Source organism: Oryzias latipes, chromosome 22 (genome assembly GCF_053564925.1).
Source record: "Oryzias latipes strain Hd-rR chromosome 22, Olatipes_Hd-rR_3.1".
Taxonomy (NCBI): Eukaryota; Metazoa; Chordata; class Actinopteri; order Beloniformes; family Adrianichthyidae; genus Oryzias; species Oryzias latipes.
The window spans coordinates 5,234,533-5,253,197 of NC_136258.1; the positions used below are offsets into that span (position 1 = coordinate 5,234,533).

Genomic DNA, 18,665 nt, shown 5'->3' on the forward strand with positions numbered 1-18,665 from the left:
GTAATATGAGAACGTGTGAGGATCAACCAATCTGCCAACAGTCTTTTTATGGAGTATTTATGTCTTTGAACCCTTTTAATAACAATAAATGCAAACAAAATATTTCATGAACATTTCTTTTGACAATGGGATACTTTTCTTTTTGTTTTGTAAATTTCTGACTTAAAGACCAAAAATAAAATTAAGAAAATATCAGAAAAAAAACAATGGTCAAAATTTAAAAATGGGTTCATATGATGTGTTGCATATTATTAATTATCAACCGCTCACTGTAAATATATAAAATGTCAATCATGTGAAAAAGAAAACAACACAGTAACAAAAACACACTGTGGTTTTATCAGAGAAACAAATCTGTTCATTTTATTCACATTCGACATTTTAAAAATGAGCTAGAAAGTGTCCCAGAAGAGTCTCATGACAGTGTTGCCACAGGTTTACATCGGAATTTATCCAATCACAATCAAGAAATCGTACACAGTTTTTAGAAAGAGCTGAGGGGTTTCACATTATTTATCTTATGACAGGACAGGACCCTGCAGGCCAGCAGAAATTTGGATGCAGGACACATTTGGCCCATGGGTCTGACTTTGGATATGCATGTTGGACATGCCTAACCTCCTACTGAGAGCCCACAGAGGGAAGTGCAACAGCACACGCAGTCATGGCCCCTCTGGACTACCAATGAAATCTAGTCCAAGCCCAAACAGCGACCGGGCCCCCGGAAGCCTAACCTCAGATCACATCTGAACATTGACTTAACATTAAAAATAACCCCCCCCCTGACATTCAAATTGTGTTTGGTGTGAACGCAGCTTAAGACTGGGCCCCCGGAGGCACAAACACCCCTCCAGTGCGGGTGTAACATAACCACTAATTTGTGAATCTCATGGATCGCTCTTATCAAGATTACCGTACTAGGAGATGAAGGAGAGGTGGCCAACGCAAATTTGCTGTGTGAATCGTGTTCGCTGTGAACGCAGCACAACACTCAACCAACAAGGAATTTATAGTGTCCCTAACTACCCCACTGGGGGAGGCACCTGCCCCCCGAGTCAGGTTTGAAACAACCCTACCCCTGATAACTGCACACCTTTGCACGCCGCTCTGGGCTTTGGGCTCTGAGTAATGAAGTTAGATGTGGAGAATTAGAGAATTTAAAGTTATTTGTGCATTGAGTGATGCTGATCTTGTTTTTAATTTTCAAACTGGGTAAAACATTTTTAAGTTACAGGGAAGTTGGTAAAAAAAATTACAGATGTTTCTCTTTCTGTGGCACTAATGTCACCAAGGACACAAAAAGAAGAAGAAACTGTGATTGGAAGGTTAAGCCAGGTTAATAATGTACAAATACCCATTACCATAGCAACTAAACAGGTGTACAAGACTGCATAGCATGCAGGTAACTGTCAGGGGTGTTCCTTTTGCAGTCCCAACAGTTGGGACTCACTGAGAATCATCTGGATCATCCTCTCTCTTTTAAAAACAATGCTGTAGAAAGTTTCCCACTGACTAAGCCATAGGTTTGAGGCAAATGCTGTGTAATTATTTGGCCCTTTTCTACCCGTATTCAAGGCCCAAAGCGCTTTACAGTCACAGTCCCATTCATCCATGCAAACACACATTCACACACTGGTGGCAGCTCCACTGCCAAACACTGGCACCAACCTATAACCACCAGAAAGAATGTGGGGTTCAGCGTCTCACCCAAGGACACTTCGGCACATGGGCGGACAATGAAACCTGAGATCCTCCAGTTACTGGTCATCCACTCTACTTCTGTACTACAGCTGTCTGCCTTATTTTTTTTTTTGCCATTTTCAAAGTGTCAGCAAATCCCCCCCCCCCCCCCCCCCCCCGAAAAATTCAGGTTCATTCATTTATTCATTCATTCATTCATTTCTATCACCATCCAACGAGGCCCAAAGCGCTGTACACAAGGTCAAACCGGTACAATTCAAGTCAACAGCTCATGTAGGTTTTGAAAGTGTAATTTGATTACCTAAAGCAGGGGGGTCAAACTCATTTTCACTGAGGGCCACATCAGCATAGCGGCTGTCCTCAAAGGGCCAGATATAACTTATACATGTAACTAAATGTAATGAAAAATAAATGTAACTAATTAATGTTGAATAACTTATTATTTATTTATTATAACTTTTTAAAGTGACAATAATAGTCACATAGAAAACACATGTTTGCTTGTTCCTCTAGCATAAATCCTTTTAAATTTCTTGTTAGGTTATATGGACAGTGTTTGAGTCCTAATGTATAGTTACCCAATCCAATATTTCAAGTCTGATTCCCCCTAGATATGAATAAATACACACCAATTTTTTATTTATTTAAAGACATTAAAAACTGTCATGCTCTTGGGGGCCACATAAAACCTTAAGTTTGACACATGTGACCTAAAGCCTAAAGTCATTCGTTGAATTTGCTGCATTAGGAGATCATATTAACAGAAACAAAAGCTATTCCAATTAAAAACATCGTAATAGGTGTACATTTTAACACATGACCCCTTATTTTGTAGCAGTTCTTGCATCCATTGAACTTGTGAGTTTTTGGAGAGTTACTGCTTGAATTTTTTGCAGGGTGTCAGAATAGCGTCCCAGAGTTGTCATGTGAATGTGAACAGCCTCCCACCCTCAGAGATATTTTGATTGAGGATGCTCCAAAGGTTATCAATAGGATTGGGTCAGAGGAGGATGGGTGCCACAACATCAGTTTATCTCCTTTCATGCCCATAGCAGCCAATGATGCAGAGGTATCCCTTGCAGCATGAGATGATGCATCGTCATGAAAACTCATCAGTTAACAAGACTGTTTGAAAAAGGGTCTTCATGTACTTCTGGGTCCACTGCAGCCGTTTTTGCTTGCAAGTGTTGTTTAGGGGTAGCAGAAGGTTTACTTAGAACTGCAAACCTCTGAAGCATCCTACACCTTTGTGTTAGTGGGACCCCGGAGACACCAGCAGCTACAAATATGTGCTTGTACTTGGTAATGGTATTTTAGCAGCTGTTCTTTTATTCCGATGTATTTGTCTGGCAGAAACCTTCCTCGTTCTGCCTTCATCTACACCAGGGATCCCCAAATCCAGGCCTTGAGGGCCAGAAACCCTGCCTTATTGGCTGCTGATCACCTGGATCAGGTGTGTTTAGCCAAATAAGGAGCCTCAATGGCAGGTTGGTTGGAAAACATGTAAGACACCTGCCCTAGAGGCCTGGATTTGGGGACCCCGATCTACACCAACCCGTCTGTGCGCTGAATTAGCCACAAATCTCTTATTAGTACGATGATCACACTTAAGTTTTTGTTAAATATCCAAGGTTTGCATACCTTGTCCAAGGCATTTAACCAGTTCCCTTTTGAGCACCAGAAAGCTCCTGTTTCCTTCCCATAAATTGTTGGTCTGTTTAATAATGTGGAACATCCTTGTTTAGTAGTTTTCCTCTAATTGAACTCACCTGCCAAACTAATTATTACAGCTATCTGTGATTGATACATTATTGTATAGTTCCAGTGTGAAGTCCTCAGTTTTGACGCTCCTGCAGCTCTCCTCGTTAATCCAACGATCCAATAAAAATCCTACGGTAGCGGCAGGAAGCGGCTTTTGCAGCAAGATGACTGAGGGCGTACCAGATCATCATGTGAATGAACGTGAATACGATGGATGCTTTTGTGCTTTTTAAAATAAATAAATCTGTTCTCTAAACATCCTGCGTGTCTTCAATGCAATTTAATGAGACAAAGACAGACAGAAATGTGAAGGTATCTGCTGTAAATCTATGACGTAAATTAATAACAGGATAAATGATCGGCTAGTTAGTTAGCATGTATCCTTATAGCCTTCGAATGTAAAGCGACTGACTGCTAAAGTTAATAAAAGACAAGTCCTGAATATTATTATTCCTATTCGACCCTAAACTTCAATATCAGCTGTCTGTCAACAGACCAGCCAGTTGCCCAAATGCCGGCATACATGATCAGAGAGCTCTGCGGCGGAGCTAGTAGTAGCCTAGCAGGAGCTATCGTATGACAAAGCAGCCTAGTTATCATAAATCTTTTGATATTTTTCTTATATTCATTGAGACAGTAATAAAGTGATCATTTTTGTTTTTCATGTTCCTTTTTTGAACAAATGTGGGTCACAGAGACACGGAAGTTACCGCTGAAAGCGGCTTTTGCCGGCGTACAGAGAGCATATCCGCGTGAAAGACTTATGACGTGAATAATTATTGCGTTCGAACGGATTAATTATTGCGTTCGCACGAGTTAATCATTTCGAGGGAACGGAATTATATCTTGTGGGAACGGAATAGTATTTTGTGCGAACGAGATAATAATCTGTGGGAACAAGATATATTTTAATATCTTAATGTCAGGACACGGGCTCCGTAAAATCCACATTCCAAAAGTAAAAGAAAAAATCTTTAATTCCTTTTCTTCAGACTGAAAAATGAAAAATAATCCACAGTGAATTTAGGGGAAAAACTGAATTTTAAAGAAAATGTGTAAATTAACAGGAAGAACTTTGCGAGGTCAAAAAACTGTTTGACTCCGTCCCCAAATTGACCCTGACATGAATCTGCTACGTGACAACCAGTGAACCACAGAGAAAACCCCTGGCTCCCCCTAGTGGCGGTAAACAGAATAACAAACTGAAGGCAAAGTGGTCATCTCTGGCATTAAGGCTTCTACAATTTTCATCCATTGGTTTAATTGAAAAACAAAGAATTTTATCTTTTTGAAACTTAAATACAATTTGTATAACAATTTGGAAGCCGTTGTACAAGTAAGAATGAAAAAGGTGAGATGCAGATGTGTCAGACAGATTTTTTCAAACCCCTCAAATCTTGCAAGGAACCCATTAGTGCTGTTCAAGTGATGAGTGCGTGCTCCTTGAGGTGCAGCCTTATTGTTTGAATTGGGGAAATTAGAAAATAAGAGAATTGTTTATGTTAGCATCCTACAGGGGTCCTATGGGCACTTTTGTTTCTCCTGCATACCCCATGCATTCAGCATTTGTCAGTAATCACACCTAACTAACGACTAGAGTGTGGCTTAAGGGCGGCTGAACGGCAATTCAATAAGGAGAGACCTTAAGGATGTGAATAATAAAGATTTATTTGTGATACAAAAATGTGTATGAAATAGTCCATAGTTTTTTGGCGGTTAGGCTCTGTGATGATGATCATGTTTATATACCTGTTAGATAAGCTTGGACCGTATGGATAAACCCCAGAGCCAAGATGTTAATGGTGGTAGAGGCCAGTCCACGAGATAGTAGTGGTCCAGGTGGAGAATGGGGGGGGGGAGGAGGGCCAGCAAAACTGCCTAGAATGTAGAGAGATAAACCTCCATGAATTTAAAAGCAGATATGACTGATTGGCTGTGATAAGAAGGCTGGGAATTTAGCTATTGGTTTAGAGTGAAGGCTTGCTTGATGAGTGGCGTGTTGAGTGACACAAGAACCCAACCTATCTGGAAGTGAGGTAGAGTTTTCTTATTGAAATTGCTCCAAAGCAGTAGTCATAAGTGCACGTAACTTAGATTAGCCTTATGAATACTTCACAATACACTTATCACACACATGATAATGGTTCTCCATTTTCACAATGTCTCTTAAGGTGGTTGCAGGAACATCAAGGGAACTTTAAGACACACTTGCACTCCCCTTTTGATGTGGCCATTCCTCCCTACAACCCTCCATGGGCCTGGACCCCAGTCCTTGTACATTTGAACCACCGTCACTAAGGTTTTAGTCACTCATGAGTTTATCAATTTTTATCCAGATTTAAGAAAAGTTTGCAAACTTTTTTAGCTAACTCAGGAAAAGTTAGCAATACTTGACAACATTTATGTCATGATTCGAAGAACGAAACAGACCCAGATGCTGGAACCCGGAAGGAAACTCAGGAGAAGAAGTTTGAAACAGATTTATTTTCCACAACGGATTTTAAGGACGAGTCTTGAAGAGGTTCGAGTTTGTAACTAGGAATTATTCGACCAGAGGCTGGAGTCTTGGCGTGGCGAGAGCTTTGGCGTGGCTGGAGACATGACATGACATGACTGGAGTCGTGGCTTGACAGGAGTCTTCGCGTGGCTGGAGATAGGAAGCGTGGAGTCGGACCAGATTGCTCTTGAGAGGGTAAACCCAAGTGGACACTCGTGGGAAAAGGCCCTGAAGATGAGGCGAAGAGACAAGGTAAGTAAAGCATTTACTTGAGAGCCGAGACAAAACTTGGTGACCAGACTAAGCACCATTAGGGGCAACGAACCGGCGATGAATGCTTGAGCTGGATCTCCTTAAGAAGGCTGGTGGTAGATGAGGTGAGTGTCCACAGCTGGGTCCAATCAGGAAGGCAAAGCAGAAAGGGGAGGGGGGGGACTGCCATAGGCGACATGACAATTTAAAGCTAACAATGGATTAAGGTTGTTGGCATTCAAAAAAGTATACACTATATTTCTATTGACTTTATGCTTCTCTTTTAGTTCCTGGAATAATGTAAAGGTTTTATAAATGATTGAGTGTTCCAGTTGTCTCATGGCTTTGTCCTCCCAAACTGAAAACTTTAACATTATTGATGAGGATATCTGGATCATTCCATTTGGTGTCAGGCTTCTCAGTATCAGTCGAGGCTCTGACAGTTGGAGAAACTGCCACCTAGCTGTAAAAGTACTTATGAATCAAATCTATTGCCTTTATTAGTTTTGCTGACAGTAAATGGCAGATCTGACAAATTGATCACATGAGATCCACTCATGAATTTATAACATTTATCTAATAAAAATGTGTTTCCAACTTTAAAATACTTGCACCAGTTAGTAAAATGTTTGGTCAAAAAATGTTAAATGTTTACTAAATAATAAGAGGGCTTTTAAAAATAAAAACTAGATTTTTATGTTGGTGTTTCAAAATCTGTTGGAACATTGAATAAAATAACTGTCAATTTCTCAACGGGTCCAGTCGTAATTAAACCAGATGAAATGATTCTCAGAGCGCGATCGAGGGCTGAATTGTTATCAAGGCTCCGTAAGTCCAAAGGGATCTCTGATGCTGTTGATCCGATAGTGAGGCGAGAGATTACACCCTGCTGTTAAGGCGAGTAATCCCAGCTAATCTGACATTCTGTTTCACTCTGCAGTGTCTGGAGAAAACACTGAGGCACGGAAGGACCTTTATGAACTCAGATTTGTTTGATGGAAGATGCTCCTGCTGATTCTCCTTTACCTTGTGCTGTCTGGTGTGGTGAAGGTCTGCCCCTGTCCAGCCTCGTGTGTCTGCATGAATGGAAGCCCTGGAGCAGCAGATCTCAGGTGATGCTTTTTATATTTGTCTGTTTCTGAGCACAGCTGTTAGATGATTGACTAAAAAAATCTTGGATGCTTTCCCCCCACGGTCACTTTTCCGTCTTTGGGCTTAGATGATCAGCCATGACAGATCCAGGTGCTGCAGTCAGGCTTTGCTTTTTTTTAACCAAAAACGGTGACAGTATTAAGCAAAAAGCAACAGCTGTAAATTAGGATAATGGGACAACGAAGAAGAGGAGCGAGAACCTTTATCAGAAAGATCTGTGGATTTTTGGCCGGCTGCACCGAGTGTTTTATGAGATCGCATTTAAATGAGCATCATCACTTCACCAATATGCACCAGTATGATGGTGTAGTTGAGCTAGAGCGAGGGTCAGCAACCTTTACTATCAGAAGAGCTCTTTGTCCTGTCATCGCCTGAAGAAGAAAGAGTCATTATACTGAATCATTATTTGACCTAACATAACCCCAGAATGCAACAGAAACATGGAGAGTGTGTTTGGGCCCGTCATAAGACGAACTCTGAAATATTCAACTTATTCTGGGATCTTTCAACAGTGTAACCTGAAAATAAAGAGGAGCCCAATTTAACTGAAACTTTAGGGACTGCTGGCATAAATGTCAGGCAGTCATTAGAGAATCCAAATGGAAATACTTGTGGGACAGTAATGTGTCATTAAGACTTTACAGTCTGCCTTCATTAGGGGCTCTCCTGGTCTTTCTTACATTACAATGCTCCAGTTTATGTCCCCTGACAGTTTTTTTTAACTTGCTGGATTTTGTGTTTTCCTTACAAGGGGGGGGGGGGGGGTTGATATTTCCAGCCCTTGTATTCTTCGCCCTCATTTTGACCCTCCTTTGCTTCTTTTTTCTATGAACAGGTATGCTTTAACATGCTTTTGTTCAACTTCACCGTAGCCAACCTAGCCTTAATCTCAAAGCTCCCAGTAGTTTTAAGTCGTTCTCCAAAAGGCTGTCTAAACTTTTACAGAGGATGGCACAAGTTGTTAGTGACCTTTCTAGGAAATTACCCACTTGAGGGTATACAGTCTTGTTTTAAAACATAACTCTTCTTTGTGTTCTTATTGCCATTGATAGTGGTAGACTCTAGACAATGGGGTCACTCTGAAAGAGGGAGGTCATGGGTTCAAAACCATGGTTGGGTCACATCAAAGATGCTTAAAGTGAGATCCAAAACCTTCCTGCATGAAACTTAGCATTGGGGACTTGATTGGGGGATCAAACCACCAAATGTTCCCAAGTGACTGCAGCTCACCATTCCCCCAGGGGATGGGTCAAATACACAATTCACAAACCCAGGTGTGTTCCAACTGATGGCACTTAAACTTTTTGCTTCTCTTTAATGCGGGGTTCCACAGGGCCCTGACTGAAAATCTCCCAGCTGTTTCTAAATGGGGAAATGAAACCTGACGTCACATTAAAGTTAATTCTACATAGCTCAACAGTGTTCCAATGATGACTGATTGTGCAGGATAAAGTAAAGTGAGAGTTTTGTAGAGTCCACCAACCTGCCTACCAGAAAAAAATATCATCATATCTTGCACGGGACGCGGTCCTGTGCCCATGCAGGCAGACCAATTCTTTTCATTTCTTGTTGGTCTTGAGCCAGCAGCTCTGCATCTTCCACAACAACTTTGTGTTGCATCAGATCTGCTGCAATGATATCTAGCAAGTGGGTGCAAGGATTGCCTTGTGGTCATCTACAGCCTGCAGCTCTTGGGTCAAACAGGAGGATGGATTTTGTAGGGTGGTCAAACCTTAGGTGAAGGACATGGTCAAACCAGGCATGATGCTTGGTGTGGGCAGGTATGGGTTTTTAGCGCTTTGTTGAAGTCACACTGAGGTCATTTGGTGTTCTCCATGGTTCTTAGAGCTATAGTATCAACTAAAACTGCTCCTGTTGCCAATGTCATGTTTAGAGGTCATGTCTATGAACCATACAGCAGGATGGGTAGTACTGCTGAGTTATAAACTTGAAGCTTTATCTAATGTGAGATGGTTTGATGCTACCAGTGGTTTCCAGGTAGACTACAGGACTGATCCTGCAATGGTTCTTCTGCAAAAAATCTCTGGCTTTAGGTCTTTATTATCTCAACTGTATAGTTGCTGAGCTGGAGGGTCAGGACCATCACGAACATAAATGAATTTGGTCTTTGTCCAGTGGTCTTTGTCCAGTTGGAGGCCAAGTTTCTCTGCCTCTTTACTGAAAAGATAATGTGTCTCTCAGCTGACAGTGGGATGGAGTGAACAGGATGGTTTTGTCACATTTTCCAGGTCAGTCAGGTGGTAATTGCCAAAAGACACTCCGGATACTCGCTCGCAGACTTGGCACATCAGATAGTCTAGTTGAAGAAGTCAGAAGCCACCACACAGCCTTGGTGAACACCACTAGAAATGGTAAATCAATCAGAGTCTCTGCCGTTTACACAGACACAACTCACCACACTGCTGTTGACCAGCTTGAATAGGGAAACAGTCTTAGGTGGTGCTTCACGGCTCTATATTCCAAATGTGATATTCCAAAATGATATTCCTAAATGAATGGCATACAGTATCAAAGGCGGCCTTTGGATCTATGAACCCAATGTAAAAATAGCAATCTTTTATGGTATTTATAGGTCTTTTCTATGAGCAGACGGATGGCTGAGATGTGATCTGTTGTGGAGCAATTGGGCATAAAGCCAGCATGCTGGGGACGGCGGCTGCCTTTGATGGCTGGGAGAGCATGCGTAAGCAAGCTTCTGGTGAGGATGGAAAGAAGCGTAGAGCTTCTGTGATTGTGATGAGCCTGTCACCATTATGTTTCCAGTAGACTGGAAAAACCCCTCTGGTCCAGATACCAGGAAACCTCTCTGTCTCCTATACCTTATTAAAGATTTGGGTTAGCCACTCCACCATGCCGTCTCCACCTGGCTTTAACATTTCAGTGGTTGCAGCATAGATACCAGGGGATGTCCTGTTGTCGAGATGTCTTGGTGCAACTCTGACTTCCTTGGGTACAATGGGGTCTGTGTTGCAGGCATAGCTGGGGACAGCAGTGTTTGTGGTTGTTGAACTGGTGGAATTAACTGCAGATATATAGCGCTGCAAAAAAGAGACTGAAGTGTTCTTTCTAGCTGGAGGCAGTTTTCCTCAGTCGTAATGAGATTGCCATCACAGTTTTTCACCGGAGCTGACTGGATGCACAAGGTTTTTACGGGATTGGTGCAGCAGACTGAAGACACGGCTCATATTGTTTTTTGCTGCAGAGTCTGGGTTTGGGCTTTTCCATGCCAACTTTTCTTTGTCCTCTGCCATAGACCCATCACACCGATGGTTCAGCTGGTGGATCTACATCAGTTTGCCTCTGAGCTGGACCTCACATTGCTGTTGGATGATCTGACATGTCAGCTCTGACATTCATTATTTTCTCAGGGAGCGTCAAGAGCCTCCAAGGACAATTGTGGCTGTTTTGTAAGTTATCATTCTCTGGATTGTCAGTACACACAAGCCTCCTTGCAATGACAAGGCCAGACCCCTAAGGGCAGGGATCTCATACTCCAGACCTTAGGGCTGGCCTCATGCTGTTTTTTTTTTAGATATCCTGTCTCATCAGATGCTGCTGATTACCTGGATCAGGTGTGTTTAGTCAATAAGGAGCTTCAATGGCAGGCTAGTTGGAACACATAGGGAACAGTCCCTTGAAGCCTGGGGTTTGAGGAAAGCACTAACAAGATACAACAAAAACAAAGCACCCTAATAAGGCTCAGATTTCAGCTGCAATAAAATAATAAGTAAAAATGATTTACCCCTGCCTCAACGTTGGCATAGGTAGAGAATAAAGCAAATGACATCAAAAGCCTATTTTAAAAACCAGACTGCAAATTCTCCCTAACGGGAAATGCTTCCTTCTGAATCCAACCTCCAGTGGACATTTGAGAAAATGCAACATTTGGTTCTTCGGGCTTTGCTTCAAATTTAGGAATGAAAGGTGGGGGCTTGAAATAAAAAAGGCTAAAAACAAAGTATAGTTCAAAAGATGAGGTGCTGGGCCTGACTTAAACTGAGCTGCACTTGATAATAGCACCAATATAAATGTTTTGAAAAATTCTGAGCTTTTTGAAGTTAAGCACTAAGGACTTTTTTTCTTCTTTATAACTTTTTTACACATCAAAGTACAAAAGTTGTCTTTCTTTTTGTGTTGACTATGGCAGGATGGTGCAGTGTGGTGACCCCGGAATGTCAACAATACCAGTTAGTGTCCCAGCAAACACATTCAAACTCTGTCTTGAGAAGACCCGTATCTCCAGAGTGCCCAGGGCAGCCTTCTTCAATTTGTCAGAGCTGCGGTTTTTATGGCTGACCTACAACTCCATCACATCCGTCCACCCCAGCAGCTTTGTCAACCTGAAGGCTCTTAGGGAGCTGCGTCTCGATGGAAACCTCCTGACTGCCTTCCCATGGGAGGGGCTTAGGGACATGCCCCGCCTACAGACACTGGTACTCCACAACAACCGTCTGTCCAGCCTTCCACCTCAAGCTGCTCTTTTTCTTCCAAACATTACCTACCTCGACCTGTCCAGTAACAGGTGGGTCACACTCCTCTTTATAATAAACAGATTAAAAACCTTTCTCAGCATCAAATTGTTCGAGTCACACCTTCAGATTGTTCCTCTTTCCTCAGGCTGACAATATTACCAGCTGAGCTTTTGGACTTATGGTTTCCTCTTCCAGGACTTCAAGAAGGACCAGTTCAAAGAAAAATTCTGGGTAAAGTAGAATGCAGATTAAGAAATCTTAATAATCTTATTTGGTTCTGGGGCAAAGAAATTATTTTAGTTAAAGGAGGGAGTGAGAAGGATGCAGAGGATAGAGATAGATGGAACATCGCTGTGGAGAATCCTAAGGGGAACAGCTGAAGGGTAAGGAGGAAGAAGAAATAATGATGAGGAACCTTAAGTAAGTAGTAGGTAAGTAACTTTTATTGTTTATTTTATTTTGGACAAGTGAAAACAAGTGTAGAATAAAAAAGTAAGACAAAAACCATATAAAACAAGAAAATCATATAAAAGAAGACAAGACAAAATTATATAAAAAACAAGTCCATAAGGGAGTGAGAAGAAGAAAAATCTTATAAACTCTCACCCCCCCTTACCTTAAGTCCTTACTTTTCCTAACTAAACCCAGTACTCCCTCCATCAAAGTCCAGTGTCCTACCCAAGTGTATATTTATTTATTTCCAAAAACACCCAAATGAATAACAAAGGGCATCTTCTAAGCATGCAGATTTACAAATGCTGATGTTCTGCATTGTTTGTATTTGTACATGTTTATCAATGATTGAAAAAAACTGTTGAGTTGGTTTGGGTCATCGAACATCTTAGATGGGGTGAACATTCAAAGACTGAACTCCCAAAACTCCACAGGCATCTTATTTGAATTGAGCTGATGAGTTGTGGATGATTATGCCTGTGATTAAATGCAGAAACAAATGAATACAATGATACATCATCCATTGTTGGTTGAAGATGATAAAACATACGTCTATGATGAATCCACTTAGCTGGACATGGACTGATCTGTGGTAGCAACTCACTGTGGTAAACCATGAACACATGGCAGAAGGGAAGAGACAATAGACTAGCACAAGAGGAAAGCAGAGACAAGACTTAAATACAGACAGGACAGACAAGACACAGGTGAACATGATCAGGAGAGATTGGGACCAGGGAAGTAAAACTCAAAAGCATGACAAAACAGGAAACCTTTCAAAAATAAAACAAGAAACAGAACTCAAACATGACACAACAAGCAAAAACCAAGAGAAAGAAACCCAAACCATGACATTTGAGCTGTAAAATGCTCTACTAGATCATAAAATTTTAGTAATTGTGATTGTATGAATAATTTGTTTGTGTGCTCAAGGTAATTGACTTTGTGTACGATTCGTATTGCTCTCTTTTGAAGTATTGAAAGTGAATTTAACGTTGTTTTATAGTTGTTCCCCCAAACCTCTACACAATAAGAAAAATATGGTAAGACCAATGAACAGTTTAACAACAACAGTGATTTTTGGTCCAGAACCAGTTTTGCTTTATTCAACCCAGAAATACTTCTGGATATTTTATTTTGCAACTACGGGTACCTAATATGTGCTTTTAAGGTTAGTTTTTCATCAACTATAACCCCAAGAAATGAATTTTCATAAATTCTTTCAATTTTCACCCCATTTATGCGCATGTCAATGTTAATATTTTTACCCTTATGGTGACCAAATAACATCATTTTTGTTTTACTTAAATTTAGTGGAAGTTTATTTACATCAAACCACAGCTTCCGTTTTTCCATCTCCTTCTTAACAATTTCTACGAGTTGCTGCAGATCATCCCCATCACAAAATGTTTTGTGTTGTCAGCAAATAAAACTAAATGTAATTTATTAGAAACCTTACATAAATAATTTATGTATAAAATAAATAATATTGGTCCCAGAACCAACCCCTGAGGGACACCACAAACAATGTCCAAACATTGGGAACTTACCTTTAGGAAATATTTGGACAGTGACAATAGTTTTGCTAGTTATAGTTGTTCAATTAAACCTATTTAGGACACAATTATATACCGTAGTCAATATGGACTTAAAGTTCAGACTCTAAACTGTGATTTGAGAGTATTCACATCTAAATTGAAGGAAGGATTTTGGAATGACAGCTTTTTAAAGACCCACTCCAATGAAGATTGAGTTTTTAACATATTCTTGTAGCATTTTTCTCATGATGGAGGACACAGAGATTAAAACTACATTTCTGAGTATTTCTTTATTCAAATCGTAATGTATCAGGAGCAGATTAATACATACGGTTTGAAAAAGCTCAGGTTTGTGATAGAGGTTTCTGCTCCAATTCTGATGCATCCGCTTGCAGACAAATAGATCCATGGACGTCTTTGTTTTCCTTGTCTGAGCTGGAATCTGGATCAAAACTGTGCGACGGGGTAGCCCCTGATATCGCTCACCATCAATTTTTTTTACACTAATGTCAACTTGGGGGTGTGCGAGGTTTTAAGTTAGTGGGACAGGATGTAAACAAAGGAATGTTGGGACATTATTGTAGGATTACTTCCGCTGCAACAGCCACAACCCAGAGGTGAATTTCTGATGAACTCCGGCCGCTCTGCTGAACATATGTCTTAAAAAATCAGAGTTTTTTTTAATTTTGGCTAAAAAATGGCATCATCATAATTATAAGACCACTGGGAATGATATGACAACATGCATAAACGTAATTGGAGTGGGACTTTAATATTTTATCACCTCTTTTTTTAAGGGACCAAAAGTAATTGGACATTTGAAATGGTTAGTACAAAAGGGGCCCAAGTCCACAATTTTTCAAAATAGAGATATTATATCTTCTATGGTCTTCAAGGGAAAAGCTATCTGATTATGTGCAAAAAAGTCCAAAGTCCGTAGTAACGTATTGACTATGCTTGACATTTAAAATGCATTAAGTGCAAAATTCCTGGACTTGGCCTCTCTTGCATGGGTTTTGCTTTGTCCCACAGATGGCAGCACTAGTTATCCAATATGGCAGCACCCCTGTTTAATTCAAGAAGAGCCCAAGTCCAGAGACTTTAGTTTGCTAGTCCTCTGAAATGATAAAAGTGAGGTGCTTCATATTATAGCATTTGTAAGCCATGAACTGGTGCTAAATCTGGGTAAAGTATTAATCATTTGGTGTAGCCTCCCCTTTAAGCTATGCAATTGAAATCATTTCCTGGAAATGAACTGACCAATTCAATTGACTCAGAGGTCATCTGGTCAAAGGAACTCTCCATGAAGGTAAAACAGATCCTCCTGAGGCTGGAAAAACAAAGAAATCCATCAGAGAGATAGCAGAAATGTTAGTGGTCTGGTACATTCTGAGAAAAAAGACTGCACTGGTGAGCTTTAGAACTCAAAAAGACCTGGACTTCCACAGAAGACAACAGTGGTGAATGATCATAGAATCTTTTCCATTGGGAAGAAAAATGCTTTCAAAAAATTCACTCAAGTGAAGAACACTCTCCCTAAAGTAGATGTGTCAGTATATAAGTACATAAGAGGAGACTTCATGAGCTGTTTCAATTCTTTCTTTCATTCTGATAGGGATTGATCTTAGTCTCCTCTGTCCAAAAAATACTGGTCCAACTGGTCTGGTTTCTTCAGGTGTTTTTGGCAGGGCCAGTTCTGGCCTTTCTGTTTTTGGGAGTGATTCATGGTTGGCATCTTGTGGGGAATCATTGGTATTTACTCACACGATCCACGTCTTCTTTAAAATATGGGGGATGTAGTGGGCAGACAGGGCATCCAATGGCACAGGGCCCCTGCGTTCTTTGATGGTGTGACAAAAAACAGAAGTAGCTGGATGAATTCTTGTCATGGCAACAGCTGCCCCGTCCTGACAGCTGCTGTTCGTCAGTGCTGATTCCCTCCATCTGCCTGCCTCCATATAAATTACTGCCACCCGGCTTCACCCGCCGCCGGAACGTTACGCTTTCAGCCCGACTACCAGCCTGCTTACCTGCCAGTCTTCACTCCCCGTGATCTCCTACATTTTTTCAACCCCTTGAATTAAACCTTTATGTCTACACTTCAATCCTGTTGTAGTTGTGTCCATTTAATGCCAATGTGGTGGCATGCAGAGCCCAAATCCTAAAAAATGTGATGTATACTGTCACTGTCCAAATATTTCTTAGCCTAACTGTAACGTCTGTAATGGTAATGTTTTGTTCTCCACATTTGGCCCCTTCCTGGGGAACAGAGAGCTGCAGTCACCATCACACTCGGGAACCTTTTGGTGGTTCAACACGCCATCCCAAGCCCTTTATGCTGAGTGTTAATCAGGGAGGCAGTGGGTCCAATTTTTGGTCTTTGGTAGGACCCATTAACTGTATAAGAGAACTGGATTCAGTGAGTATGACATCACCCATAGAAAATGACGAGCTTCCAGCTCCAAGTCAATTTAGTCGTCATTTTTACGTGATACAGATGCCGCCATGTTGGAACCAGATGATGTCAGTAAGCAGTGATTACTGACACAAGCCCCAAGTCTCAGAGTGGACTCTTTTCCAATAGATCACTGGGCCGGTAGATATAGAATGATCAAAGTCATTTGAATGATGACATCATTTCAGAAATAATATTCTTAAATTCCACATTTTTAACTTTTTGCATTTTAATTATATGTTAATTAATGACAAAAACCTGTAATTAGCTTGTCTTTCGTTACAGTGGATTATGAGCTCATCTAGAACAAGACAGTTAATAAGTAATGGCTTGTCAAAGCTGATTATGGCAGAGTGTTTGGTGTTTTTGCTGTAATGATAATAAAGATGTCGTCGGAACTTTAACTTTAAACAAGACTCCCAAGAGTTCTCTGTCTTTATGTGGTGGGGTTATAAGGGATTTGAACGGACACAATTATTAAACTCTGTTGTTGACAAATTAGTGTTAAAAAATTTGATTTAAGAAAAAACAATTAAGACTTGGAATCTCAAGGTCTTCAACAAGGTCTGAGATTTCTAAATAACTCTTCCAGGTCCAATCGATGATTCTTAGAAATGGTCATTCTGAGAAAAACACTTGTTATGCGATCTTTAGTCTTTCTCCTCAACCACTCACTTCTCTTGCTCTTTAAACTCCTCTAGAATCAAACTCAGATCAATTCAAAAACTAAAGTAACTTGATCACCATGCATGTGGATGAGTAAGACACATGGACAGGCTTTCTAGATAGAAATAGACCCCCTACCTAAGCCTTGCCGCAGACCTTGAATACCTTTTTAGGTTTCCGGTGTTCTCTGTTAACTGTAGCCTCTTTCAGCAGATTCCCAGAAGTTTAATCCATCACTTGTGGCTGTGCTGGGCACATAGTTGGTGGTTTGATTTCCAGGTCCTCCACACCGAGTCTTTCGGGGGTTGCGTGCATTTCTGTGGCGGCAAGAGTTTTTTGAGTAACAATAAAAGTGCAGCTATTTGACTTTAATGAGATGTATGTTGACAGAGGTGAGACGTCTGGGGTAGCGGCTGCAGCGGGTTAACACATCCACCGACTATTCTGCACAGTCAATTGGATCACACCAAGGTTTCATTCTTTACATCGAGCTGACTTAAATTTTCAGATTCTTTTTTTGAAATTGTTATTTTTTTATTTTTTTTTATTTACCTTCAGCAAATATCAGTAATTTAGTAAAGTACATCCATGAACCTTTCAGGTAAAGGGAAGTCTTTGAACACAACAATTTTCAGAATAGCTTTTTGTATTTCTATGAACGTTTAAATGAATTGTTTTGTACTTCCATGTTTCACTTCAGAAATGAAAGCATATTTATAAAAGTACCTTCAGACTGGCAACAGTGATACTAAACCGTGAAAGTTACTCAGTTTGAGAACCTGCTATCATAAAACCCGCTTGTCTTCACTCAGTCTCTTGTTGACATTAATCGCACGATTCCAAATGGTCTTGTCAAACTGTTTAGGTCTGCATGACAACCCCTGGCTGTGTGACTGCGAGATTTCCCTGCTGATTTCACTGTCGGCGTCTTTGGGGAGTTCTGTGGTTCTGATGGACCCGCTGCTGATGTGCAGCCGGTCGGTGGATCAGTCGGGGATGCTGCTCAGGCAGGTGGAGCTGTCTCGCTGCATGAGGCCGTCAGTCCAACCTGCCGCCACCAGTGTCACCTCCTCTTTGGGCAGCAATGTCCTTCTGCGCTGTGACGCCAGCGGCTACCCAACGCCAACCTTGACCTGGATCAAGACCTCCGCCTACACCGGTGAGCAGCACAGGCTCCATCTGAATGAAGAAGATAGGATGCGAAAACCTCAGGGCTCATTTTGTCATATTGTATTCTTTGCAGACTGTTGCCAGCAAGATGGGCTCCAAAAATCCAAACAGCTCCCAAAAATGTTGGACAGTTGTAAGTGGAATCTTTGTTTACAGTAACGTGTAAAGAGTTCATGCTTCTACATGAATACTGAAGATCGTCTGAAAACGTCTGTCTCTTTGTCCCAGTTATGCAGGAATCTCCTCGAGTTGGAGTCCGCTGGTCAATCATCAGTTTGAACGGGTTGTCCTACAGTGACGCCGGCGAATACCGCTGCCAGGCACGAAACATGGCCGGACTATCCGAAGCTCCAATTAAACTGAAAGTCATGGGAGCCACCAGACTTCTGCGCCCGCCGAGGAAAAATTCCAAACCCACTTTACCCAGAGTTCTACAGAGGAGCAGGAAGCCGAGCAAAACCCCAGCAGCTGCTGCCATCGAGAGCCGGATCAGCAAAGGTCTGCAGACTCAGCCTGAAGGATCCTGA

At 41.3% G+C, this 18,665-nt stretch overlaps 1 protein-coding gene across 1 annotated transcript; it reads left to right on the top strand.

The window, feature by feature from the left end:
* Positions 1 to 7,149: 7,149 nt before the first annotated feature.
* lrit3b (leucine-rich repeat, immunoglobulin-like and transmembrane domains 3b) lies at positions 7,150 to 18,665 on the top strand. The gene is made up of 6 exons (XM_078940682.1): positions 7,150 to 7,323; positions 11,532 to 11,906; positions 12,002 to 12,087; positions 17,834 to 18,127; positions 18,212 to 18,271; positions 18,367 to 18,665. The coding sequence occupies exons 1-6, from the start codon at positions 7,214 to 7,216 to the stop codon at positions 18,663 to 18,665; spliced, it is 1,224 nt and encodes a 407-aa protein (XP_078796808.1). The 5' UTR covers positions 7,150 to 7,213.

Excerpts from the sequence above, each read along its gene's own strand:
- lrit3b (XM_078940682.1), top strand. The coding sequence starts at position 7,214 with ATGCTCCTGCTGATTCTCCTTTACCTTGTGCTGTCTGGTGTGGTGAAG. Across the intron at positions 7,324-11,531 it reads CCTGGAGCAGCAGATCTCAG|GATGGTGCAGTGTGGTGACC; the intron begins GTGATGCTTTTT and ends TGACTATGGCAG. Across the intron at positions 18,128-18,211 it reads CAAGACCTCCGCCTACACCG|ACTGTTGCCAGCAAGATGGG; the intron begins GTGAGCAGCACA and ends TATTCTTTGCAG.